At 43.1% G+C, this 25,255-nt stretch overlaps 1 protein-coding gene across 12 annotated transcripts in view; it reads left to right on the top strand.

Annotated features, from left to right (window-relative positions):
• IQSEC3 (IQ motif and Sec7 domain ArfGEF 3) overlaps positions 1-25,255 on the top strand; it is a 152,706-nt gene that overhangs the window by 81,567 nt on the left and 45,884 nt on the right. For all 12 annotated transcript variants that reach the window (XR_010090435.1, XR_010090434.1, XR_010090432.1 and 9 more), the window contains exon 3: positions 24,301-24,532. Coding sequence is in view for 8 of the 12 variants with exons in the window: in XM_063447730.1 (XP_063303800.1) it covers positions 24,301-24,532 (232 nt within the window). In the remaining 4 variants the exon portion in view is untranslated. The remainder of the gene's footprint in view (positions 1-24,300; positions 24,533-25,255) is intronic.

The following is a 25,255-nucleotide window of genomic DNA, read 5'->3' as shown; positions in this document are numbered from 1 at the left end:
TCCCTCTTGACCCCAGAATGGCAGTCAGTTTAATCATTGGATCAAGAAGCATTTACCCTACAGTTGAAAAATTATATAATTGAATATTCTGTTTTTGCAAGTATCTAGTTGTTAAACATCTGTACAGACTCTGATAAAACCACTTCTTCAGGCAGATAATTCTGTATCCTTATTGTTCTTACGGTAAAAAAAAAAAACCTTTGCCTTAGACTAAATCAAAATAGCTCCCAATTGGTAAGTTAATTTGACAGTCTTATTTGTGACTGGTCAAATGAACTTGCCAATCACCAATTGTTTGCTTTGTGATGCGGTGGGGCAGCAAGCATATGGTGCTTGGTACGTTCATATGACCAGTCTCAAACAAAATTGTCATCCCTTTCACTTGACAGGTTAAACATTGTGCTAAGACCAGTCAAGATAAATAAAAATAACCTTACTTTTGGTCTTTGTCATTTCAATAATGCCCTAGAGCACATTGAAATGTCACTGCTCCATTATTTGCTTTCTTTCTTAAGGGTTTGTAAAAAATAAATAAATTGTGAGACATCAGATATGTGAAAAATTGATGGTTTTAGTGAATCCCAGTTAAACTTGAATAGACACACCAAATGCTTTATTTAGTCAGGAAATACAAAATTTAAAGTACCACCACCAAGAATAGCTTCGACCTTGAGTTGTTCCCTGTTCCGATCTTTGTATTCTGCTGCTTATAGCTGCTGCAGTTTGCAACGAGAACTCCTGTGTTGTGCACATTGGTAGCCACATGCATTTTTATTCTTGGAAACTCATGAATGAAGCAGTTTGGTATGCTAATGTCACAAAAGCCACTTCATCACTGGGGATTGGAGGGGACTACTTGCCAGCCTTTTACCCTGTGACAATGGCCCCTTTAATTTATTGTGGTTGAGAGACTTTATTTGTGCCTATTGGGACTTTGAACAATGGTTCTTCGAACTTTCGAAGTGGTTCAAAGTGCCACTTTTTTTTACCAACGAATAGCCGGACCACACGCAAGTGGAGTGTGCAGCATATTTACGTCCCATGCTGGTAGTTAACCGCAGCCAAATGGACAAACAGCTGGGTGGTTGCTGTTTGTATAGTCAAACAAGTGGCGGCAGCCATCTTGTTTAGTCGAACGTGTTCAATTATGTTTTGCTGTTGAGTTCATGGAACTCAAATCGCGAACACCGCTGAACAGTTACCTTCCATGGAACTTCGGATATTTGAACGGGAGTCGAACGGCGTTCGGTGAGTCGAAGCCCACGAACAAGGGACACACACTGACTATGTTCATAAACAGTTACGTTTGGTAATTTGAACGGTATTTCGAGTGTTTGAAATAGACTGGCAGCACAGCCTAATTCTCTGGAACTGTTTTGGGCATGAAACCATGCAGTGAGTCAAAAAGAGACTTCCAGGAATTTCCTGAACCCCTGCTCTAATCTGGGTGATTACTGGATATGTTGTTCACCCAGATCAGGGCCACATGGGGATTTTATGTGTTTTAAGGTATTTTGGGGTTTTGTAAAAATTTGTGTTTTTTGTGTTTGGAGATAATTGAGTTTAGTATAGTGCTTGACTCAAATATATCCTAAGTAAAGGGGAAGGGTTGTTGTATTCTGTGTGGGAGTGCCTTACATTGTAAATGTTCCTATTGGTTTGTAAGTTTGTGTCCCTGTCCCCAACAAGGTCCATGTGGGCAAACACCTTGCTTGGGGACTTACATAAAAGGCATTTAGGGGGAAATGTCTTTTGGGGTACTTATGATACTTTATAAAAATGTGTGTTTTTCTGCCTGGAGATAATTGAGTTACATACAGGACTTGACTCAATTATCTCCTAGACTGAGGAGAGGGATTGTGTGTAATCTGTGGGAGTGTCACCTACTGTACTGCATTGTCATTGGCTTGTAACAATTGTCATCCTGTTCCCTACAAGGTCCAGGTGGTTGTTCCTTTGCATGGGGACTTAAAAGTGAGTTCCTGCTTAACCCTCAACATGTAGCTTGGTCGTGATTGGAGGGGAACTGCTATATTCACACTGGGGATTGCTATACTCATACTCCCCTGGGTTCTACTCACTAGCTCTTATAAGGGCTGTTCCTGCTACGCTCTCTGGAGTAGGGGAGGTCTTTCCCACATGGTCCTGGATATCAGAGGCTGGTCCAGGGTGGGAGGAAGACAGCGAGATCCCAGCTAAGCTACAGCGGTTGTGGAGTTTGCGGTGCTTGTTGTGTCCGGTGCGGTGCTTACGGTCCTCAGCGTCAGCTAGGAAGCATCTGTTGGCGGAGGTGCCCAGTCGGGGTGCCAGGAGATCTCCGTCACAGCTAATAAATTACCTTGTCATTTATGGCACCACATTTCGGCATAGACTCAGTGCCAAAACAATGGTTGACAAGGAGAACAGAGAAGAGCCCTTCTATAGGCAACCCTTCTGCTCTCTGTACATAGTAACCACAGCGCATGCTCTGTGGTTTCTATGAAAACACCATAGCCGATGAGCTGGTTAAAGAGTATAGCAATTGAGCCACTTATGCCACTCTGTTCAGATGCTAGAAATGAAATCGGAGTCCTGAAGAGGACCGAGGGCAGACCAGAAATAGGTATTACAGAATTGTAACACCCACCTCTGTAAGGACAATGCAGCTTGGGAACAGAAGGTGAGGTAAGTCACGACAGGTTTCCTTTAAAGAAAATAGCTTATTACTGTACTATATGTTCTATTAAGCTTTGCAGGACAGGGTGTTGTGAAATATACTTAGAATTCTGTTAAAGTTGTGGGAGGCCCAGAATTGGCTGGTAAATGTAATTCTCATTCACTTTCTGGTCCTTAAGGAAACTTCAAATTTGTAACAATTTGGGGAATTTAAGAAGAAAGTAATGTTTTTTTTTTCCATTTTCCATATTGCATTAAAATATTGAGAGTTCCAGCTTGAAGTGATTCCAAATGCTGTTTCCAAATGGCATACTAAGTGTTAAGGCAGCTTGGAGGAGGGTGCTCTCCGAGGGCACAATAGAGCTTACATTTTCAATTTTGTAGTATTGCTGTATAGGACAGGCCAAATGAATATATGTTCCTCTGCATGTTCTCTTCTTTGGAGTCCCTGCTATGCAATGTTGTCTGCATGAAGGGATCAGGACCATGACACAGCATCACAATCTTCCTCTCACAACTTGTGTACAGCATCCCGCAATACACAACTTGAGGAAAGAGACCAGAGAGGGATAAATACATATCCCTGCTGTAGCATGGACTCTAGGTAAGGAGGAGTGAATGGGGACGGCTGATACTATATTTTATCAACAGACAGTCACTAGAGCCACTTCCTCCTTGACGACCTTTAAGCCTAGCAACATCACGCACAGCATAATGACGTTGAATGCAGCTAATGCTTCTCCATTGGATTGACAGATTGTGGGTCTGTAATTTCCTCTATGGATTAGCCCATGTTAGATCAGGATTGATGATCTCATCGTGGGCAAATTGGGATTGAGATAGTAGTCCATCTTGGATTATAGGTAAGATTAGTTGCTTTATGTTTATTCTAGGAGAGGGTACACAAATAAGGACACGTCTAATATAAAAATGTTTGTTTTTAACATTACAGGGCTGTTTAACGGTGCACTCCAGCAATTGTTACGCACAATGTATAGTTTAGTTTGCATTTACAGTGTTTTGAAAATGTGTTTGCCCACCTTCCTGGTTTCCTCTAGATTTTTACATATTTGTCAAACAAAATGTAATAAGACAAAGAGACTCCTTATAAACACAAAATTCTATTTTAAAATTTTCATTTTAATTAAATGTATTTAAATAAAAACTTGCCCAACTACACCTGGCTCCCTGTGAAAATGTATTTGCCTGCTTAGTTACTCTAGTCAAGCCTAGATTCACTTTTTTGCTTACCTAGATTTCAGGAAGGCTTTTGACACTGTTGCACATAGAAGGCTTCTCAATAAACTGCAATCTTTAAGTTTGGATTCCAGTATTGTTGAATGGGTAAGGCAGTGGTTGAGTGACAGGCAACAGAGGGTTTTTGTCAATGGAGTATATTCGAAAAAAGGTCTAGTTACCAGTGGGGTACCTCAGGGATCTGTACTTGGGCCTATTCTCTTTAATATTTTTTATTAGTGATATTGCAGAAGGTCTTGATGGTAAGGTATGTCTTTTTGCTGATGATACTAAGATATGTAACAGGAGGGATAAGCCAAATGGCAGTTTGTCAGATGTGGCAGCTGCCATTTAATGTTGATAAGTGCAAGATAATGCATTTTGGACGTAAAAAAACCCAAGGGCAGAGTACAGAATATTTGATAGAGTCCTAACCTCAACATCTGAGGAAAGAGATTTAGGGGTGATTGTTTCAGATGACTTAAAGGTAGGCAGACAATTTAATAGAACAGCAGGAAATGCTGGCAGAATGCTTGGTTGTATAGGGAGAGGTATTAGCAGTAGAAAGAGGGAAGTGCTCATGTTATTGTACAAGACACTGGTGAGACCTCACTTGGGAGTATTGTACGCAGTACTGGAGACTGTATCTCCAGAAGGATATTGATACTTTAGAGAGAGTTCATAGAAGGGCTACTAAACTGGTTCATGGATAGCAGGATATAAACTTACTAGGAAAGGTTAAAGGATCTTAACATGCTACAATCAAAAGAAAAGGATGAGAAAAAAAAAATGTTGAGATGCATTAATCCAGAGAAGGCTACAAAGCCATTTCGGAGACTGTGGGACTCAGCCAACCACGAGAGCCTTATTCTAAAAAAAAAAATAGTGATGACTGTTGCTATGAGTCCCAGTTTACCAATATTCCTCCAACGTACTCAACATTGACAACATCTATTGAACTGCTGGCCTCTCCAGCCTCAGCTTTAGTCATTGCTAATAATTTAGTATTAGGAAAGATACGTGGTAAACATGGAATTTCATTGGAAGAATTGCTAGGTATGAACTAATCCACGGTAATTTATGGAAACAATACTTATCTCACATATAGAAAAAAAAAATTGCTGTTGCACTGTAAGTAGTCAAATCACTTTCGCTGTCCTTCCGGTCTAGTGGTGTGGACTAGCCTCCCGATAGTTCCCTACTAGAGTTCATCTACTTCTGAGGTGAAGCAGCAGAACAGATACTGGCAGAGCAAGGGCTGGAAGGTAGTAGGACATTATAGTGTTAGAAATGCATATTTGTATTCCTAATACTATAGCTCTTTGAATAAGCTTTCATATGTTCTTTAGGGTTTCAATGAAATGCCATATAGCTAGTCTGATTTACCTTATAGGATGTATAGTTATTTAGCTGCTAACTTCTTTGTACCAGGCCAAAGGCTGGAGTTAAGTTTTGAGTTTTAGTGGCAGTCGGTAAATATTAGAGACGGGGAGAGGGGGAAACCATTCAGACAGCAGTCATTCTCTGAGTAGCGGTTATTGGTTTCTTTAGAGCATAATGAAGTAGCAGCTGGTAACCCCTTGTCACTACTTTTAAAACTTTGCAGTTGGTGAACAGCCGCTATTTGCTAGCAGTAGCAACAGGTACTTTAGTGAGTAACAGCTACTGGCTGGTAAACAGTAGCGACAAGATTGGATATGAGCCCTGTTTAGAGCAGCTGTATGCTCTGGTTTATTTTACCTGCTTTTCATTTGGTAAAAGGTTGAAGTGGAGCCAGACAAGTCTCATAGAGAATAGAGTGATCAGAGGATTCTTAACTAGACAGGTCATGTAAAGAATCCGACTGAAACCAGATTGAAGCAATCTTGGCACTACAAAGATGCAGTTATTAATGCCATTTACCTTATCTCCCCAACGTAGGAAAACCACTCCTGCACTGTTGGAGGAGAGATGTCTCCCCAACTATCTATCAGGTGTGATAACAGCAAGCATTTAAAGGAGCACGCAGAGTGGGGTGTGTGTAATAGGAAGATAAGAGCAGAGGTAAATTCAAAAAGGTTTGCCACATTCCAAATAAATATTGAGCAGAGTAAGTGATGAGAACCGCACTCAGTCCCAACGGCCAAGGGTGCTCCAGAGCAGGACCAGCAATCCCAGTACAATAATCCAAGAAGAAAAAACTCACAGGCACTCCAACTTCAAGCCGCAGGCAGATTTATTATGACAGAATGCAACGCAACGTTTCGACCGGAAAGGTCTTTTTCAAGCTTGAATTTGATTGAATTTGCTCCTTCCCGAGGGTAACCTATTGTCCTTATTAAGACTTGCACAGGATCTCCCCTGCAGTCCCCGACCATTGTTGGAGTTGTCAGGAGTGACTGGGTACTTACTGACATATTTATTTGGAATCCAAGAAGAAAAAACTCACAGGCACTCCAACTTCTGTCATAATAAATCTGCCTGCGGCTTGAAGTTGGAGTGCCTGTGAGTTTTTTCTTCTTGGATTTCACAGGCACTCCAACCTCAAGCCGCAGGCAAATTTATTATGACAGAATGCAACGCAACGTTTCGACCGGAATGGTCTTTTTCAAGCTTGAAAAAGACCTTTCCGGTCGAAACGTTGCGTTGCATTCTGTCATAATAAATCTGCCTGCGGCTTGAAGTTGGAGTGCCTGTGAGTTTTTTCTTCTTGGATTCCAAATAATTATGTCAGTAAGTACCCAGTCACTCCTGACAACTCCAACAATGGTCGGGGACTGCAGGGGAGATCCTGTGCAAGTCTTAGTAAGGACAATAGGTTACCCTCGGGAAGGAGCAAATTCAATCAAATTCTGGAGTAGTCAGTTCAGGTATTGGAAAAAATATAGTTAGCGAGGCCCGAAGGAAAAGATGGGATCAGGAAAGTTAAGCAGAGAACAAACCTTTTGATCACCACTGTAGTTTGTCCTTACTTTACTCACACTATAAATATTTGATTAACACTTCGTAAAAAGTGAGGTGGTAGCGCACAAATGGCAAGGGTATTTCACGGTAGTAGCAAATCTGTTAATAAAAACATAAAAGCAACATAACGTAGACTATATAAAAAGTGGTATCCATACAGGTAATACAAAGGACACTCACATATTCAAGAGCCTTTCAGGACGACTCTAAACTCAGTAGATATGGAATCCCCACTCAGACTGACTGGAGTAGTGTAGAAGGTCCCAACGTTGTAGATCTCCAAAATTGCAGTTCAGGAACAAATATATAGATATATACACACACACACAGGGATAAAGCTAGGGGCACAACACGTTTCGACCGCTAGGGGTCTTCCTCAGGTGCATATCTCTACTGAGTTCACAACATTCTGCTATATACCAAACATAATAATGTAAATCCAACCAGGTGGTGGAGTTTGGATGCCCAAATAAGGGGTTTCCGGGTAGTGACATCATAAAAGCTGATCAGATAATACTATACAACCAATACCACCTAGAAAAGAACCCACCCACAATATAACAAACCTTGCCCAGCTTCCTCTGTTCCAATCTTCTCTTGCTCCGGATTCTTCAAAAACCCTACTGAAGACATAAAATGGAAATACCTTGACTTTTTAAACTACAGCCTAAATAATAAGATATTGAATAAGGGGGAATTTTTGTTTTTTCAGTCCTGTTTTTCCAGTTATATATACTTTACCTAGACTACACAAAGATCCTGTCAACCCTCCAGGGAGAGCGATCGTTTCTGGTATTAATTCTGTCCTTTCCCCCTTATTTCAATACATAGATTCATTTCTACAGCCCTTGGTCAAAACCTGCCCGTCGGACCTCTAGGATTGTATGAGTCTCCTTGATTTATTGAATGATTTTAATTAGGAAGAATATTTTTTCCTGGTCACCTGCGACGTGACAAGTTCAAACATGTCACGGCTTACCTTAGTTGGGAGTCTGATAGGCAGAGATATGCTCACTCTGGCAAATAGACACAGACCAAGGTGGTCATGTAAGAATTCACCTGGCCTGTGAGTCTGTGCACGGGGACTTGCAGGGATATACTCCAAGTCGCAGTACAGTCAAGGACAAGCAGAAGAGTTGTCTTGGAAAGCCGTAGTCAGGAGAGGTAAGAGGTCAGAGTAATCAAAAAGAGGAGCCGAGATCAGGAGCCAGGAACAAACTAGAGAACAAATGAGCTGGATACTCAGAAACAGGAACCAAACAGCAGAACCAGAGTCAATGAACTGACAAAGTTCCCAGGGCGAGGCAGTGCTTAAATACCCAGCTAATACAAATCTGATTCAGGTGAGCTTAGCTAGGCAGATGAGAGCCACTAGTGAAGTCCAGCCCCCATAGTGCTGCAGATAAAACAAGATCGGACTTCAGGCTGATGCATGAGCTGCAATTAAGGCTTAGAGGCAGGAACACAGGCTTGGGATGCATAAGACTTCAGGTTCAGATCCCCTGTTGGGCATTTCTGGGGCAACCACGTCTGGATGTCATGGCAAGAACCGTTTAAATACACTATTATCGAACATGCCAAGGGATGTGAAGCTGTGGAATTTTTTCTTAGACAGTCAGGGAAACGTGTTGTGCCCCTAGCTTTATCCCCACGTATGTTGTGTTTTTTTGTTTTTTTTATATATGTGTAATAAAGTATTATATTAACCTATATATTAGTTCCTGAACTCCAATTTTGGAGATCTACAACGTTGGAACCTTCTACACAACTCCAATCTAAGTGGGGATACCATATCCAAGGGTGGCCTTAGGCTTCTAGGCGCCCTGTGCAAAAAATCTGAGCAGCGCTCCCACCCCAAACCCCTTGTCACATAGCTCCACAACAATACAACTCTCAGTAATATGTTGTGTATGTGCTTGTCACAGAGCTCCACAACAGTAAAACACTTAGTAATGTGCCTATTAGTGTATCATAGAACTCTCCAACTATTAAAAGTAATGTGTATTTTGTGTGCCAGAGCTCTACTGTAATAAATCTCACTATAATATAATGTAGTGTGTGTGTTGTCTGTGTGTGTGTGTTAGGCGTGATGGTTGTGTGTGATATGTATGCTATGTGTTGGCTGTGTGTGATATTTGTAATGGGTGTATTATCTGTGTGTGATATATGTGTAACTTGGCAGTGTGTGATATTTGTGCTGGGTTTATTGGCTGTGTGTGATGTGTACTTAACTCAGATAAAAAAATATGCATGTTCAATGTGTGAATGCAAGTGTATATTTTTGTAGTCACATGCACACAGTCCCACAGTTATAAATATACACTGTCAATAACAGCCACATGCCCACTGTTCCAGCCACATAGTCACACACACAGTTACAGGTATATGGTCAAACACACAGTTACAGTCAGTCACACAAATGCAGCCACTCACACACACCGTTGCAGGCAGACAATGACAAACACACACAGGTACAGGCAGACAGTCCCATACATACAGCCACACAGACAGTCACATACATACACTTACAGGTAGACACACACACAGTTACAGTCATACATACATACAGACAGTCATGCACACATGCAGCCACTCACACACCATTACAGGCAGACAGTCTCTCACTCACACATAGTTTTACTGTGTGTGCGCGCGCGCACGACTGTCTTTGTGGCTGTCCGCATGCACCTGTGTGTGTTTGACATTGTCTGCCTGCAACTCTGTGTGTGTGTGTGTGTGTGTGACTGTCTAACTGTGTGTGTGACTGTCTCACACACAAACACACACTCCGCTGCTCATTAAGCCACGCCCCAACACTTTGTATAGCTCCGGCCCCTGCTGCCATGTTCTTACTATTGATAGTCTTGGATGGAGAATACTGAAATACTCCACCCGGGTAGCTGAACATGTGTGAGCTGTGTCGGCCACGTGGCGCCCCCTGCTGCCATGGCGCCCTGTACGGCCGCACAGCTCGCAGAACCCTAAGGCCGGCCCTGAGTTTAGAGCCAACCTGACGGGTTCTTGAATATGTGAGTGTCCTTTGTATAACTTGTACGATACCACTTTTTATACAGTCTGCGCGATGTCGCTTTTATGTTTTTATTAACAGATTTGCTACTACCGTGAAATACCCTTACCATTTGTGCGCTGTCACCTCACTTTTTACAAATAATTTATGTATGTGTGAGTGTTTTTATGGCATAACACTTGGGTGATTTTATGCTGCACTGGTCATTTTGGTATTACTGTGACGCCAGTTATCTTTAATCTATTTAATTCTCTATAACATTGTATATTAAAGAATTAATCAATACCTATCCGATTTTATCTCACACTCAGTACCTGTTACTATTCCACTCACACTTGTTATGTATGAGGATACCTTTTAGTTACCTATGTCTAGCAATGCATCTCCCAGTCATACCGCTCTGTAGTGTCTGTGTGTTTTTATCTATGTGCAGATGTGCCATTAGAAGTGTGAAAGTTACATTGTTTCTTGGGCTGGCGGTTTCCGAATCTGCCCTATTTCCTCCCTCTCCTCCACTCTGCAGCATTTCTATGTTCCGCCTCGCTGCCCTGTCAGCAAATCCTTCTCATCCTGATCTGGCCCCAGGCACAAGAAACCAAGGACTTCAGAGCTGCAGTTTAACTACCCCTCCCCTTAGCCTCCACACTGTGTCCCGAGGCATAGGGATGTAACGTTAATGCAGGATGCCAGCTGCTCAACTGTGTACAGGGTGCCAAGCTGAGTCCGCTGCATCTTTTAGGACTTAGAAAAACTCAGATCCTATTAACAATTCGAGCAAATGTATACCTGCACAAATATGGATAAAGTGGAAGGAATCATTAGTCACACTAGTAACGATTTGGTTAGACTTGTAACGTGTCTAGTGGCATTTTTGGCTCTTTGTTCTTAAAAATACTTTTGTGGTATCACATCAATCTCTGTAATATACATGGAAATATATTCATGGATCACTTCCCTGGGTACGAATATTCTATATTGGGTTACACCAACCCTTTTTAATTAACTTTTTTTTTTAAATGTCCTCTTGGGCATTACTAAACTGTCCCCCCTTATATTTAAAGGGTTACTCCAACCACCATGATCACTTCAGTGATTGTAAGTGGTCATGGTGATAGAAGTTAGCATTTGCAGTGTTTCTGCAGAGTTACCTGTCTGTCAAGTCATGTGTAATGTCGGTGCAACATCAAAAAAGTGAATGTATATGTAGTGGTTCAAGCAGAATGCTGCAGATACAAGTTGCTACCACCATGGCCGCTTCTAAAAGCAGAATGGTTGAATTAACCCTTTACGTGCACTGTGGTCATACTTCATAGAATTATAATTGTCTACACATTGTGCTAAAACACTTATAGATAATATTTTAATCTTTAGTTCAAAATAGTCCCAGGTAAACATAATATAAAAAAAAACAACAAAATGGAAGGTTCCCATTTAAAAAGATCTGCCCATTAGAATATTATGACTCACTTGGGAGGATTTTTTTTTGCCCTGACCATAACTATTTTTGTAAGGGAATATCAAGGTCTAGTTTTCTATGTTCATACCAGGTTTAAACACACCTTAGAGTATATTGTGTAGTAATATACTCCCCATCCTTCGTTGGCACTAGAGGCAATATTGCAAATGTTTTCTTACAAAAATAGACATGTTTAATTTATACGACTCGGGTTCCTGGTCAGATATACATCGGTACCATAAGCCATAAGCTGTATAATCATTGTCTATATACCATATGCTGCAGATGCTCAGATTGCCAGTTATAACCTACTGTTGCCGAAAACACTCTATTTTATTTCTTATCTTTTACCTGGGCAAGGTCCATATTGTTGTAATATATCTATCTCCAGGAACTCCTCCTATTGCCCTATATATTATGTCCCAAAATGAATGGACTTAGCCAATGTTCACTGTAAGGGATTGTTTCTGAATAGCTGTCCAGACCAGGAGGTTAATCTGTGAAAGCTTCTGAATGAATAATGGCACATTTCAAGCCGCCCGCAGTCACCTCATGTGATTTCACGCTCGGCGCTGGGTTTGATTGGTCGCACTGATGCGTGTCTGACCCGTTTGACTTTCTATGTGCCGCTGGAGGCTGATTTCATCTCTTCAGATCACACATTAACTTCTGAGTCCATTTTTATTCAGGGGCCTGAAGATCCAACAATTTATAGCTGTGTGTTATAAAATTCCAGATGGCAGTTATATTAAATATAAAATATTCAGGCTCATAGCTCTGCGAGGAGGGCAAAGAACATGTTTAATCAGCTTATCCAAGTCACTGGCTTTTCGAAAAATGTTCAATCACCTTAACCCTTATGCATCCAGAAGGTAAAAAAAAAAAAAAAGAAATTACATTTTATGTTCCTCTCCCAACTACAAGATTATGGAATATCTAGCAGGATGGGATTGCTTTAAAATGCTTGAACTGTGACGGTTTTGTACATTAGCAGACATGTTGGCAACAGAAGCAAGTTAACAGCAATTAATAGAGCGTACATTATCTATAGGTTGCATACATTTTTTAATTGCTACAAAATGATTAAGCAGGATTCTTATGTAAGTGTGTGTTTCTTTGAATGGGCAGAATATCAGGGTCTCAAAGTTAATGGGCAGTTTTTAGGGTCTTAGCAAATTTTCATTCTTAGAATAAGTGAACAAAGTTCAACAGTGTTATTCACTAAAGTGTGAAGTGCAGAAAAATTCAAATTAAATTTAAAATTTTAGGTTACAATAGTTGGAAAAAAGATCTGTCCTCTGTTCTCAATTTGGGTGTTTTGCAAATTTTAGCTGTCCAGTACTATCATGCTGAAACCCGGTGGACATTCATTAGAGTCCAGTAAACCAAAATCTGGACATTAATAAATAAAGAGAACAATGTCTGGATATTGGCATATACATTTTGAAAATCTGGATCAGAGACACCCTCCTGTCTTTGACATTATTAGTTTCCTGATGTAGTATCCAAAGCTCCACAGCCGTGCATAAAACAAAAACACAATTAAAATCCAATGGTATAGTATGTAATATAAATGATTGGTAAAAAAAGAAGTAAGTATCCTACTTACGATTTCCAGAGCAATGACTTGCTCTGGCGATGAAAGCTAATGGTGGTATAATCCCCACCAAGGGATATAAGCAGGATCCAAAGTGCAAAGTGAACAAAAAGTAAACCAAGGAGAGAAATAGGAAAAAAACTGCAACTTTATTAAAAAATAGTATAGAAAATATATCAATAAAAGTCCAGCATCCAGTCTCCCACAGTAGCATCCAGTCTAAGTACTGTGGGAGACTGGATGCTGGACTTTTATTTATATATTTTATATACTATTTTTTATTCTTTATTTTTGGTGTGCGTATTAGACATAAAGCGTGAACCATTTACACTTACTGAGACTTCCATAGTACCTAAGATGAAGTGTAAAGCAAAGTGTATAGCCTAAATCAGCACATTTTTATATTAAAGGACGGTTAAAAGATAAAATACAGAACATCTGAGAGGATGCATTACTCCAATTTTATGAACCCAACAGGGTTATCTAGACACGAGATGAAAAAAACAGCTTTGGTTGACTAGGCATGTGTGTCTGCACTTGGATATAGAATGCTAAACTTATATGCAGATATGGCCTCTCAGATATAAGGTAAAGTAACTAAGTATAGATGTAGTAACACAGGCTTATTAAACAGTTAAAACAAATGGAATGTTTGTACCACTGGGTATTTTTCAAATAATAATAATGTAATCACAGTCCTGCTCTGTGACCAGGGTGGTAGCTGAGATAAGGGCAGCAGCAAGCCTTCACCTGATATCACTAGTATGCTTATACCGACAGTTCATTCCTTTGCCCTGCATGGTGTCTCCTTGTGCCCATATGCAGACCTGTGACAGAAACCGGTACTCATACTGAAGGGACATGGGTTGTGGCTTTTCACCCACCCAGGCTGTTTGGGACGGCCAGAGTTGCGAGGATAGAGGCTCTCCTTCTCCCTTTTGCTGGAGTTCCATGCCCTAAGGCACTCCAACCTTAGGGAGCCCTCCGTTTGCGTGGGTGGCGACAGGGACGCTCCTTAATGTAGGCCCTTAGCCTTTAGCGTGGTAGGTTACAGTCGCGTCCTCTCCAGTTCGGCTGGTAAGGTGCAGAAGGGAGGCCTGTGCGCTATGCGTTTCCAGATCGCTTGACAAATCAGGTCGAATTGAGCTTCAAAGTGCTCCCTCCATAGCCGGATTCCTGGGCCCTCCTGAGGTTTCACAAGCTGGGGTGCAGTCGCCATTTTGGTTTCGTTGTGCAGTCAGCTCAGCATGTTATCCTGGCATGTCAGGTGAGTAGGTGTTAAGACCTGCAGTGGTTATGGTACTGCGGTCTTCTATTCCTTTCCCAATAGCTAAGCATAAGTGATTATAACTGCAGTTAGGGTGTAGAGGAACAGTGTAGATGAATGCAGCTTCCAAGACGATTCTCCCCAGCAAGTAGAATATTCCCCAAGCATGAGCCTAGACTTCATAAAGGGTGTAACAGGAATAACTTTTATTGATGCCACACTGGCTTTTATGAGAATCCTCCTGCAAGAGGACCTCCCACAGTAAACAAAGGAAATAACCAATCAGCATACAGGTTTACAGTAACACACTCCCTCTCTTTGCCTGGGAGATATTGAGATAAGTTAAGGAATAACCCAATTATCTCCAGGCAGAGGGCACACAATTTTCCCAAAAATTAGAACACCCCTTTATACAACAGGTATCCCCACAAATTACATATCCCCTGATAGCCCCAATCTGGGGACCAACATATTTAAATTTCACCCAGATCGGTTCAGGGGTTCTCAAAAAGTGTGGAAGTCATAATTTACCGACCACACACGAGGCTCCTGCCCAAAACAGTTCCACAAATTCAGCATGTGCAGTCGGTCAATTCCGAAAATGGCATAAAAACGAATAAAGTCATGAATGGATCCTCCTGGCTTATAGGAGTGATTGCTCCCCTTGTTCGTATGAAGCAAACTACCGAATGGCTCTTTCCTGGCTGTTCGGCAACTAAAGGAAGCAGGCGTTCGTATGTTTCAGCGGTGGTTCGGGAAGTCGAGTGTCCAATTTTAGTTCCAGACACTCGACGACCAAGTCCCGCTGCCTCCTTTCGTGCAAACAAGATGGCCGCTGTTTTCTGCTCCACATGGCATTCGGCTATATGAACGGTGGCCGCCCAAAGAGCGCTTAATAGACGTTTCTCTTTGAAGTTAATGAGCCAGGAGGGTGGTCGGTGTTCGGTAGTTTTAAACTGCCGAACCAATAAATCCAAAACAAACGAAATGTTACAGAAAAGCAAGAACACAGAAGAAAATGCCGAAACTCAGTTTACTTTCTTCACAGTAGGTTTCCCCAGCGGGGACCGGGAAGACCCCCACCGGTCCAAGGAGGGGGGGCTGCTGCTGGGCTCCTGGATCGTAGCTTTTCAGATCGGTCCCTGTGCTGGAAGATCGCTGCCTCTCCCGGCCACTAGGTCACCTCTCAGATTAGGCCACATGGTCAGACAGTGGTGTTTCTCCATAGATTCATGTGGGACTTGTTTCCAGAAGCTCTCACTCGATTCAGTAGTAAGTCACGGTCATACAAGGCTGTTAGTAACTCGATTTTGGGCAGTAATATTTGAATTTTGGTTCCTTTGTTTCAGAGCACTCAAAAGGCATGTCCAGCCATCTTGCCTGCCAGGCCTCGCCCCCTATTTTATATATCTTAGTGCTTAAGAAATTAGTTATAGTGTGATCACAATTAATATATATATAGTTATTCCTGGTGCACTTATTCACCATTCATAGAATGAAATATAAAGTGCACAACCAAGCAGAAATAGGATGCTGTGTATGAACTGTTTTGAAACTAAAGGGACTGCTCAAGGTTTTGTTGGACATGGGAATATGTATATAGGACAGTAAAAATGACTTTTTCAAAACTAGATTGTTATAATGTTATCAGGTACATCCACTGGCTTGTTCAACAATAAGGGAACATTTATTGAAAAATGCAGAAAAAAATAAAACGCCATGAATACCCTCTAATGTAATGACTAGAGTGCAAGGGAGGCAAAGAAACATGCAAAACACCCCTTTTAATCTCACAGGTTGCCAGGCAACAGAGCAAAAGCCAATCCAAATGATTGACGTCTATTAACAATATGCCAAGACTGAAAGCAGACATTTGCAAAACAAGCCAATGCGTGCATGTTGGGTAAAAAAAACAAAAAACAGCCTTTTCTGAACAGAATAAAACTGAAAATGGAGCATTACATTAACATTAATGTGCATTCAGCATAACATTTAAATTATAAGAAAATTGTCCTTGAATAACTTTAACATGAATAAACTCCTCTAAGTGGTTTACATACTCCAAAAGCTGATAGTTTATCTTGATATGTTATTTTTACATTAAATGATCTTTAACAATATCATATAAAGAAATTGACATAATACCATATAATTTACAAACTGATATTTTTGTTTGGTATTACGGATGTGGATTACATCATATTGTAGTGGACATGGAGATGATCTGTGATGCTGGGCACAATTAAGGTGGAAGCCTAGATGGTGAAGGACATCGGTGTGGATGAATTGATAGAGAGTCTTATTAGATGACCTCACCTTGGAGGGAGTTACCTATTAAACCCCTGAAATATCTAAATTAAGAAGAGCCCTTTATAGCCCTTTTCCTAGTTTTAAGCTTTCAGCTATTTAGTGGATATCTGCCTAATTTGCTATCATTAAAGGACCACTCTAGGCACCCAGACCACTTCAGCTTAATGAAGTGGTCTGGGTGCCTGGTCCCTCTAGGATTAACCCTTTTTTTATAAACATAGCAGTTTCAGAGAAACTGCTATGTTTATACTGAGGGTTAATCCGGCCTCCAGAGCCTCTAGTGGCTGTCTCATTGACAGCCGCTAGAGGAGCTTGCGTGCTCCTCACTGTGAAAATCACAGTGAGAAGACGCCAGCGTCCATAGGAAAGCATTGTAAATGCTTTCCTATGCGACCGTCTGAATGCGCGCGCGGCTCCTGCCGTGCATGCGCATTCAGCCAATGACGTTGCGAGGAAGGAGGAGAGGAGGAGGAAAGCTCCCCGCCCGGCGCTGGAGAAAGGTAAGTGTTTAACCCCTTCCTCTCTCCAGAGCCCAGCGGGAGGGGGTCCCTGAGGGTGGGGGCACCCTCAGGGCACAATAGTGCCAGGAAAACGAGTATGTTTTCCTGGCATTATAGTGGTCCTTTAAGTGGGATACTATCGCCCTAATTTGGTATACTTAAATATGACAATCCCATAAAAGGATACCAATTCAGTGTGTTATTTACTAAACTGCAGAAAAATCTAAATTACGAAAACCTCTTTTCTATTTTTCAGATTTCAGTTGTTTATTAAATAGCACCCTCATTTGCTATCCTTACGTGGCATTGCTACATTTAAGGATACCAAATTAGGGAGCAATCTACTGAACACTCTTTTCTTAAAGCGGCACTGTCATGCCGAATTCCGTTTTTTTTTTAACCCCCCTCCCGCCTCAACTACATCCAATCGACCCCCTAGTCATCCCCAAATGCCCCTATGCCCCCCACATTACCTATTTTTTATTCTTTATTTTCTGCCCCGATCTATATTCAGGGCGCCGCCATCTTTGTGTGGGTAGGTGAAGTCCCTGTGGGACACGTCATCTACCCACACTACACAGACTGTGAGATTCCCGCACATGCCCAGTGAAACATCTGGACATGCGAACGGGAATTTCACCTATTCATTCATTCATCAGACAGACGAATGAATGAATAGAAAAAATCAGACGAACAAACTAACACTGTGTATCAGTGTTCGTTTGTTTGTTCGGTTTATTACAAGGAGGGAGCTACCGGCGTGCAGCTCCCTCCTTGTAATATGTAAAGACAGAAGCGGCAGGGAGCAGTGCTCCCCACCACTTCATTAGCCCCCCAGGTCCTCCCCTCACTCTATGGGGGTCAATATGACCCCCATAATAGCACAAGGGAGATTCAAATCTCCCCAATGCCCCTACTCGCTATATCGCGAGTAGGGGCATGTCCACTAAACAGTGAGCAGCCTGTGGCTGCTCACTGTAAAAAAAAAAAAAAAAAGGGTAATAAGGGGGGGACGGGGGACCTACTGTCCTCCCCCGCCGGCCCCCACCCCTGGACGGCGGGTGGGGGCCATAATAGTAATAAGGGGGGGGGGGGGACCTACTGTCCTCCACCCCCCGGCCCCCACCCCTGGGCGGCGGGTGGGGGCCATAATAGTAATAAGGGGGGGGGGGGACCTACTGTCCTCCACCCCCCGGCCCCCACCCCTGGGCGGCGGGTGGGGGCCATAATAGTAATAGGGGGGGGGACCTACTGTCCCCCCCCCCCGGCCCCCACCCCTGGGCGGCGGGTGGGGGCCATAATAGTAATAAGGGGGGGGGGACGGGACCTACTGTCCTCCCCCCCCCGGCCCCCACCCCTGGGCGGCGGGTGGGGGCCATAACAGTAACAAGGGGGGGGGGGGACCTACTGTCCTCCCCCCCGGCCCCCACCCCTGGGCGGCGGGTGGGGGCCATAATAGTAATAAGGGGGGGGGGGATCTACTGTCCGCCCCCACCCCCGGGCGGCGGTTGGGGGCCATAACGATAATGGGGGGGGACCTACTGTCCTCCCCCCGCCCCCACCCCTGGGCGGCGGGTGGGGGCACTAAGTAAATTCCCCCCCCCCCCCCCCCCATCAAGGTGACTAGGGGTGCCCAAGCCCCTAGTCACCCACCCCCCACCCAAATAAAAAATGCCCCTACCTACCCCCCTCACCCTAAAAAATAGTGAGGGGGGAATAAAATTGCTAACCTGTAAAGTAAAATTAAACTTACCATTCGACGTCTTCTTTTTTCTAAAATCTTCATTTTTCAGCCCCAAAAAAGGCCAAATAAAAAACCATCATAGCCGTCGAACTAAAAATAAAATAAAAAACCCGAGCGCAAAAAAAAACCCGACGAAAAAGAAAAAACCCGAGCGCACAAAAAAAATAATCCATCTTCACCCATGGAGGGCTCCGCGCAGACTGAGCTCCGCAGGGCTGGGCAAGGCTTATAAAGCCTTGCCCCGCCCTGCAATTAGCCTAAGAACACTCTGATTGGTGGGTTTAAGCCAATCAGAGTGCTCTTTGTCATTTTACAAGCGTGGGAAAATTCTTTGGAATTTTCCCACGCTTGTAAAATGACACAGAGCACTGTGATTGGATGGCTTGAAATCCATCCAATCACAGTGCTCTGTGTCATTTTACAAGCGTGGGAAAGTTCTTTGGAACTTTCCCACGCTTGTAAAATGACACAGAGCACTGTGATTGGATGGCTTGAAATCCATCCAATCACAGTGCTCTGTGTCATTTTACAAGCGTGGGAAAATTCTTTGGAACTTTCCCACGCTTGTAAAATGACACAGAGCACTGTGATTGGATGGCTTGAAATCCATCCAATCACAGTGCTCTGTGTCATTTTACAAGCGTGGGAAAGTTCTTTGGAACTTTCCCACGCTTGTAAAATGACACAGAGCACTGTGATTGGATGGCTTGAAATCCATCCAATCACAGTGCTCTGTGTCATTTTACAAGCGTGGGAAAATTCTTTGGAACTTTCCCACGCTTGTAAAATGACACAGAGCACTGTGATTGGATGGATTTCAAGCCATCCAATCACAGTGCTCTGTGTCATTTTACAAGCGTGGGAAAATTCTTTGGAACTTTCCCACGCTTGTAAAATGACACAGAGCACTGTGATTGGATGGATTTCAAGCCATCCAATCACAGTGCTCTGTGTCATTTTACAAGCGTGGGAAAGTTCCAAAGAACTTTCCCACGCTTGTAAAATGACAAAGAGCACTCTGATTGGCTTAAACCCACCAATCAGAGTGTTCTTAGGCTAATTGCAGGGCGGGGCAAGGCTTTATAAGCCTTGCCCAGCCCTGCGGAGCTCAGTCTGCGCGGAGCCCTCCATGGGTGAAGATGGATTATTTTTTTTGTGCGCTCGGGTTTTTTCTTTTTCGTCGGGTTTTTTTTTTTGCGCTCGGGTTTTTTCTTTTATTTTTAGTTCGACGGCTATGATGGTTTTTTATTTGGCCTTTTTTGGGGCTGAAAAATGAAGATTTTAGAAAAAAGAAGACGTCGAATGGTAAGTTTAATTTTACTTTACAGGTTAGCAATTTTATTCCCCCCTCACTATTTTTTAGGGTGAGGGGGGTAGGTAGGGGCATTTTTTATTTGGGTGGGGGGTGGGTGACTAGGGTCTTGGGCACCCCTAGTCACCTTGATGGGGGGGGGGATTTACTTAGTGCCCCCACCCGCCGCCCAGGGGTGGGGGCCGGGGGGGGGGGCAGTAGGTCCCCCCCCTTATTACTATGATGGCCCCCACCCGCCGCCCAGGGGTGGGGGCCGGGGGGGGGGCAGTAGGTCCCCCCCCCTTATTACTATGATGGCCCCCACCCGCCGCCCAGGGGTGGAGGCCGGGGGGGGGAGGACAGTAGGTCCCCCCCCCCTATTACTATTATGGCCCCCACCCGCCGGCCAGGGGTGGGGGCCGGGGGGGAGGACAGTAGGTCCCCCCCCCTACTACTATTATGGCCCCCACCCGCCGCCCAAGGGTGGGGGCCGGGGGGGGGAGGACAGTAGGCCCCCCCCCTCTTATTACCATTATGGCCCCCACCCGCCGGCCAGGGGTGGGGGCCGGGGGGGAGGACAGTACGTCCCCCCCCCCTACTACTATTATGGCCCCCACCCGCCGCCCAGGGGTGGGGGCCGGGGGGGAGGACAGTAGGTCCCCCCCCCCCTTTATTAACATTATGGCCCCCACCCGCCGCCCAGGGGTGGGGGCCGGGGGGGGAGGACAGTAGGTCCCCCCCCTCATTATCTTTATGGCCCCCACCCACCGCTCAGGGGTGGGGGCCGGGGGGGGGGGGACAATAGGTCTCCCTCCCTTATTTTACTTAACGGCCCCCACCCGTCATTTAGGGGTGGGGGGCAATATTTTTTTTTTTTTTTCTACAGTGAGCAGCCACAGGCTGCTCACTGCTTACTAGACATGCCCCTACTCGCGGTATAGCGAGTAGGGGCATATTATTTACTAATACCAAGTCATTTTTACTTGGTGTTAGTAAATTTGGCTGAAAGACCAATTTAGGTCTTTCAGCCTTTTAGTAGATAGCTCCCTGATACCGTGGGAATTAGGGAGTTATCTACTAAGCGGCTGCAAGATGCAGCCACAGCAATGAATAGGATCGGAGTTTCATTCATTTGAATGAAATTCCGATCCGAACAAAGTACCGAATTGCATCCTAACACCAATGGAGAAACAGTGCTCATTCTGTTAGGATGCAATTCGGCAGTTTTGCCGGCGTTCTGTCTAAGTGACAGGACTTTCGGCAATACTGACAGGAAGCATTGTGGGAACAGGGAGGAAAGCTAGGGATCATGGGAAAATTGCTCTGACCAGCGGAAATGAAGCACACTTTGCTCCTCCGCTGGTCAGAGCTGGTCAAGCGGAGGAATCCTCCATAAGACAGAGTCCCTACTTTGTCTTATGATTTTAAAGAAAACTAAAGAAGAATGGAAGAAATGAATAACAGATCCCAAGAGAGGGTGAGAAGAGGAAGAGATTGAGGAAAGGTAAGTTCGGCATGACAGTGCCGCTTTAAATATGCTCTTTCAGCTGTTTAGTAGATAAGTTGATCTCCTTATCAAGAATGAATGTATCCGTAAGAAATTGTTTCGATTTGTAATGGATCCATTTGTTTTACATTGACTTGGAAATTCGGACGTTTCCGAATTGCCAAATTCGGACTGAATTCGATTCGAAACGAATTGCACATGTCTAGTACATATAAGTAAGTGCCTGATTTCACCCTAGCTCTTTGGGCATGACCATCTTTAAGTCATCATTGGTTAAAAGCAAAGTTTAGCCAACGAAAGAACCTACAGGTAAGATTTGGACATGTCAAAAACACATTTTAGGTTGGTTTAAGATCTTCAAATTATACATGGTCTTTGCAGAAAAGACAAAAAAGATGCACTTATAGAAGTACTCCAAGCACCACAACCACAACAGGTCAGTGACGTGGTTATGGTGCCCAGAGTGCCCTGTAAGCCTCAAGAGTGGTTTTTCAAACCGTTTTTAGAATGGTTTGGCAACGTTCCTGTGTGCCCTCATCACATGCAATTTTCTCCTGTAGGAGAAGGTCTTCTACTGGCTTTTTTTTTTAACTCTGTTATGTGTGAAAAGTAGTGTGCAGCTAAGTATGATACTATATGGGAACTTTGGCTGGACCAGTGGCTTTTAGTTAGAACTCCAGCTGAAGTTCACACAGCTCAATCATTATTTACTTCCTGTATTGATCTGACAAATCTAGAGTCCCCAAATTGCAGCATGTCTTTCTAGTTTGTCATAGCTGAAAATATTTGAACAGTAAAGACGCACAGTTTAAAGTAAAGTTGGCACATTTACTTAATGTAGCAAAATCACGAATTCCTTGATACTGGAGACAGACACGCCCCCCTTCTCTTGCAAAGTGGATTCTCAAAGTCGCCAGTTTGAGAATGTAGCAGCAGACACTGTACAGGTCAAGGGGCGCTACACACATTGATGGCTCTGTTGGTTGGAGTTCCTCTGTTCCTTGGAGGCTGCTAGGTACCTGGGTGAGTTGAGTTGGCCCCAGAGAATCACACAGTCTCTTCCTAATATGCACCCATGTACAATGGAGACTATGGCAATTCCTTTCTTCTTTTTCTCACTCCTCCCTCTCCTAGATTCTATGTCCTTTTTTTAATGTCTCTCTCTCTAGCCCTGTTTCTTCGTTTCCTTTTGTCGACACTATGTCTATTCCTTGTTTTTTTTTTTTACCTTTCTCTCAGTGGATTTGGTCCCAGCATGAACCCTGAGACTTGCAGTTCTGGCACAGCCGGTTGCCTTGTGTCGTTTGAGAAGATTTATGTCTAATCTAGACATAATTCCTTGATTCCCATGGTCTGCTTTCATTTTCTGTATTTCTTTGTAATAACTTTGTATTATCTGTTATAATATTAACTAGGCAATGTTCCTATCAATCCGTGATTTGTGCACTTAATGTACACTCTTTTAAATCTTGTTAATAAAATCTTACTAACCACAGTTTAAAATGAACATGGAACTCAGCTGTAACCGCTCCCAAAGCAGTGAATATATTATTTATCATAAAAATAAATGTTTGTTTTTTTGTGGTTTAGGAGCTCTAATAGTAGTACTTACATGCTGCCTCTCACTTTTGCCTTTCCATTCTAAGAGGATTCTGTAACACCCACACATGTTGCTGCCTCCACTCTGCTGTGATTGGTCCTGCTTGGGGACAATTCTAGCAAGCCTCACTACTGATACCAACTTGTTGGCTTTACTGCCAGCACATCAGCATCAGTGCATCCCATATTGTTCCAGCAAGTGTCATATACACCTGATGGGGGAGTAACATTGGGACAGGGAGCAAGACAACCACCTTTGTGAGAGTTCGCGTGTCAGTCAATTTTTAGCTTTTGACCCTTTGGGATCCTGGTACACCGGACTAATGCAGACGATTTGATTGGCTGGTGGGGAGGGTTCAACAAAACATTAAAGGTTTATTTAAACCCTTTTTGGGTGCTTTTTTCTGCACATATAATACCCTCTTGGTCATTGTTTTTCATAAATGGGATTCAAACAAAGAAGCCTCTGATTGGACCATTTAACAAGGTCAGAGTGCATGCATTGGAAAGGAGGGTGAGAGAAGAAAAAAAAAACTAGCGTAGAGTAAAGAGAGGACAGAGGGCTTTAGTTACACTCGACTTGTGTAGTCCTTGCACAGAATTGGTGTTGGGCAATCTGGAACTCTGTCTCGGTCACGTGTGCTGGGAGTGTAACAAGCCCCTGACACACAATTAAGATATCTCTGGATGTGCAGTGTTTCAAGCAGACACACTGCAGATACAGACTCCTACCACCATGACCACTTCTAAAATCAGAAGTGGTCATAGTGGTTGGAGTAACCCTTTAAATAGAAATCCATACTTTTGCTAGCATTTCTGCAAGTGGAATGTATAAATTAAACTCACAGCTCTTTAATATAAGACAAAGTTGTGTGTGCAAGGAATTGTGCAGATGCTGTATCTGCAAAATAGGCCCATTTGCAGGGATTCATTCATAGATACAACTAAATGGAAACCCCATTCATAGATACAACTAAATGGAAACCCTTTTCACAGAAATTGAAGAGGTCGGGCATCTCTACTTCTATTCACATGTTTAGGTTTCCCACCACATCCTGAAGGTTCAGGACCCCTAGAATGTTCCTGAAGTAATTCCAGTTATGATTGTGCATTGATGTGTGTTTATTTTGCCCAGTGTATATTACATTCTTCTTCTTTCTTCTGCAGTGACGATTCAGCACAGAAGAAGATTCTGTGTACAGCATGGGTGGTTCAGGACAGTGAGCGGCAGACAAGTGATTCTAGCAAGCTACCAGGAGAGGAGGAGATCCTGAACAAGACAAGTCTTCACCACACAGGGTCACCAATTAGAGTACAGAGAGGAAAGAATGCGGCCACTTGCTCACATGGCACCAATAACTCAGATTATGAACTTTCGATGGACCTCAAAAATAAACAGGTAACAACTAAAAACAAATATAGTGAACAAACAGGTGATAAGCCAGCCTAAAAACAAACTGTAGATACACAGCCAGGGCAAAGTTAAAATAAATGAAAGCACAAGATAAGAACATTGATGGGAGCAAGAAAAAATGCACGGACTATGGAAAATAAAGCGATAATGTCAGACATCATACTAAGAATAAGACATTATGAAAAATCACGTTATAGTAATGCAAATGAGAGTGTGGGTGATTTCATGTATGCCGAGTTAGGTAATATTTTTATAACACAAAAAATTCTATCCTGATAAATTAAGTATAACCTTGAAAGCAAACAATGTAATTGGAAACTCAGTAAAAATACCAATTACAATAGCAGAACCGTGGCAACCAAACACATTCCTGCTTGAGTCATTTCATTAATCTCCGTGTATTGCTGTGGTGTCCTGTAGTTTGTAGTGCTTGTAATTATATTTGGCTGTTTGGCTGTAGAAAGGTCTGCTGATCTCCATCTGGATCTACTTTTGGCACCTGATAGTAGTTTCATTGAACATTAAAGGAACCCTCTGGGCACTATAATAACTTCATTGAAATAAAGTTGTTATGGTGCTCACACTGTTCGTTTAATTGATACTCTGTTGCAAGTGTCATTATCTGATATTTCCTGTAGTTTAGTGCAGTGTGCCTAAACTGAACTATAGTTTCCCAAGACTATTGAGTTCAGTGCTGGAATTGGTCAA

This window comes from Pelobates fuscus, chromosome 3, assembly GCF_036172605.1.
Source record: "Pelobates fuscus isolate aPelFus1 chromosome 3, aPelFus1.pri, whole genome shotgun sequence".
In the NCBI taxonomy this organism is placed as follows: Eukaryota; Metazoa; Chordata; class Amphibia; order Anura; family Pelobatidae; genus Pelobates; species Pelobates fuscus.
The sequence above is the reverse complement of the archived record's forward strand: the minus strand, read 5'-3'. Positions and strand labels throughout refer to the sequence as shown.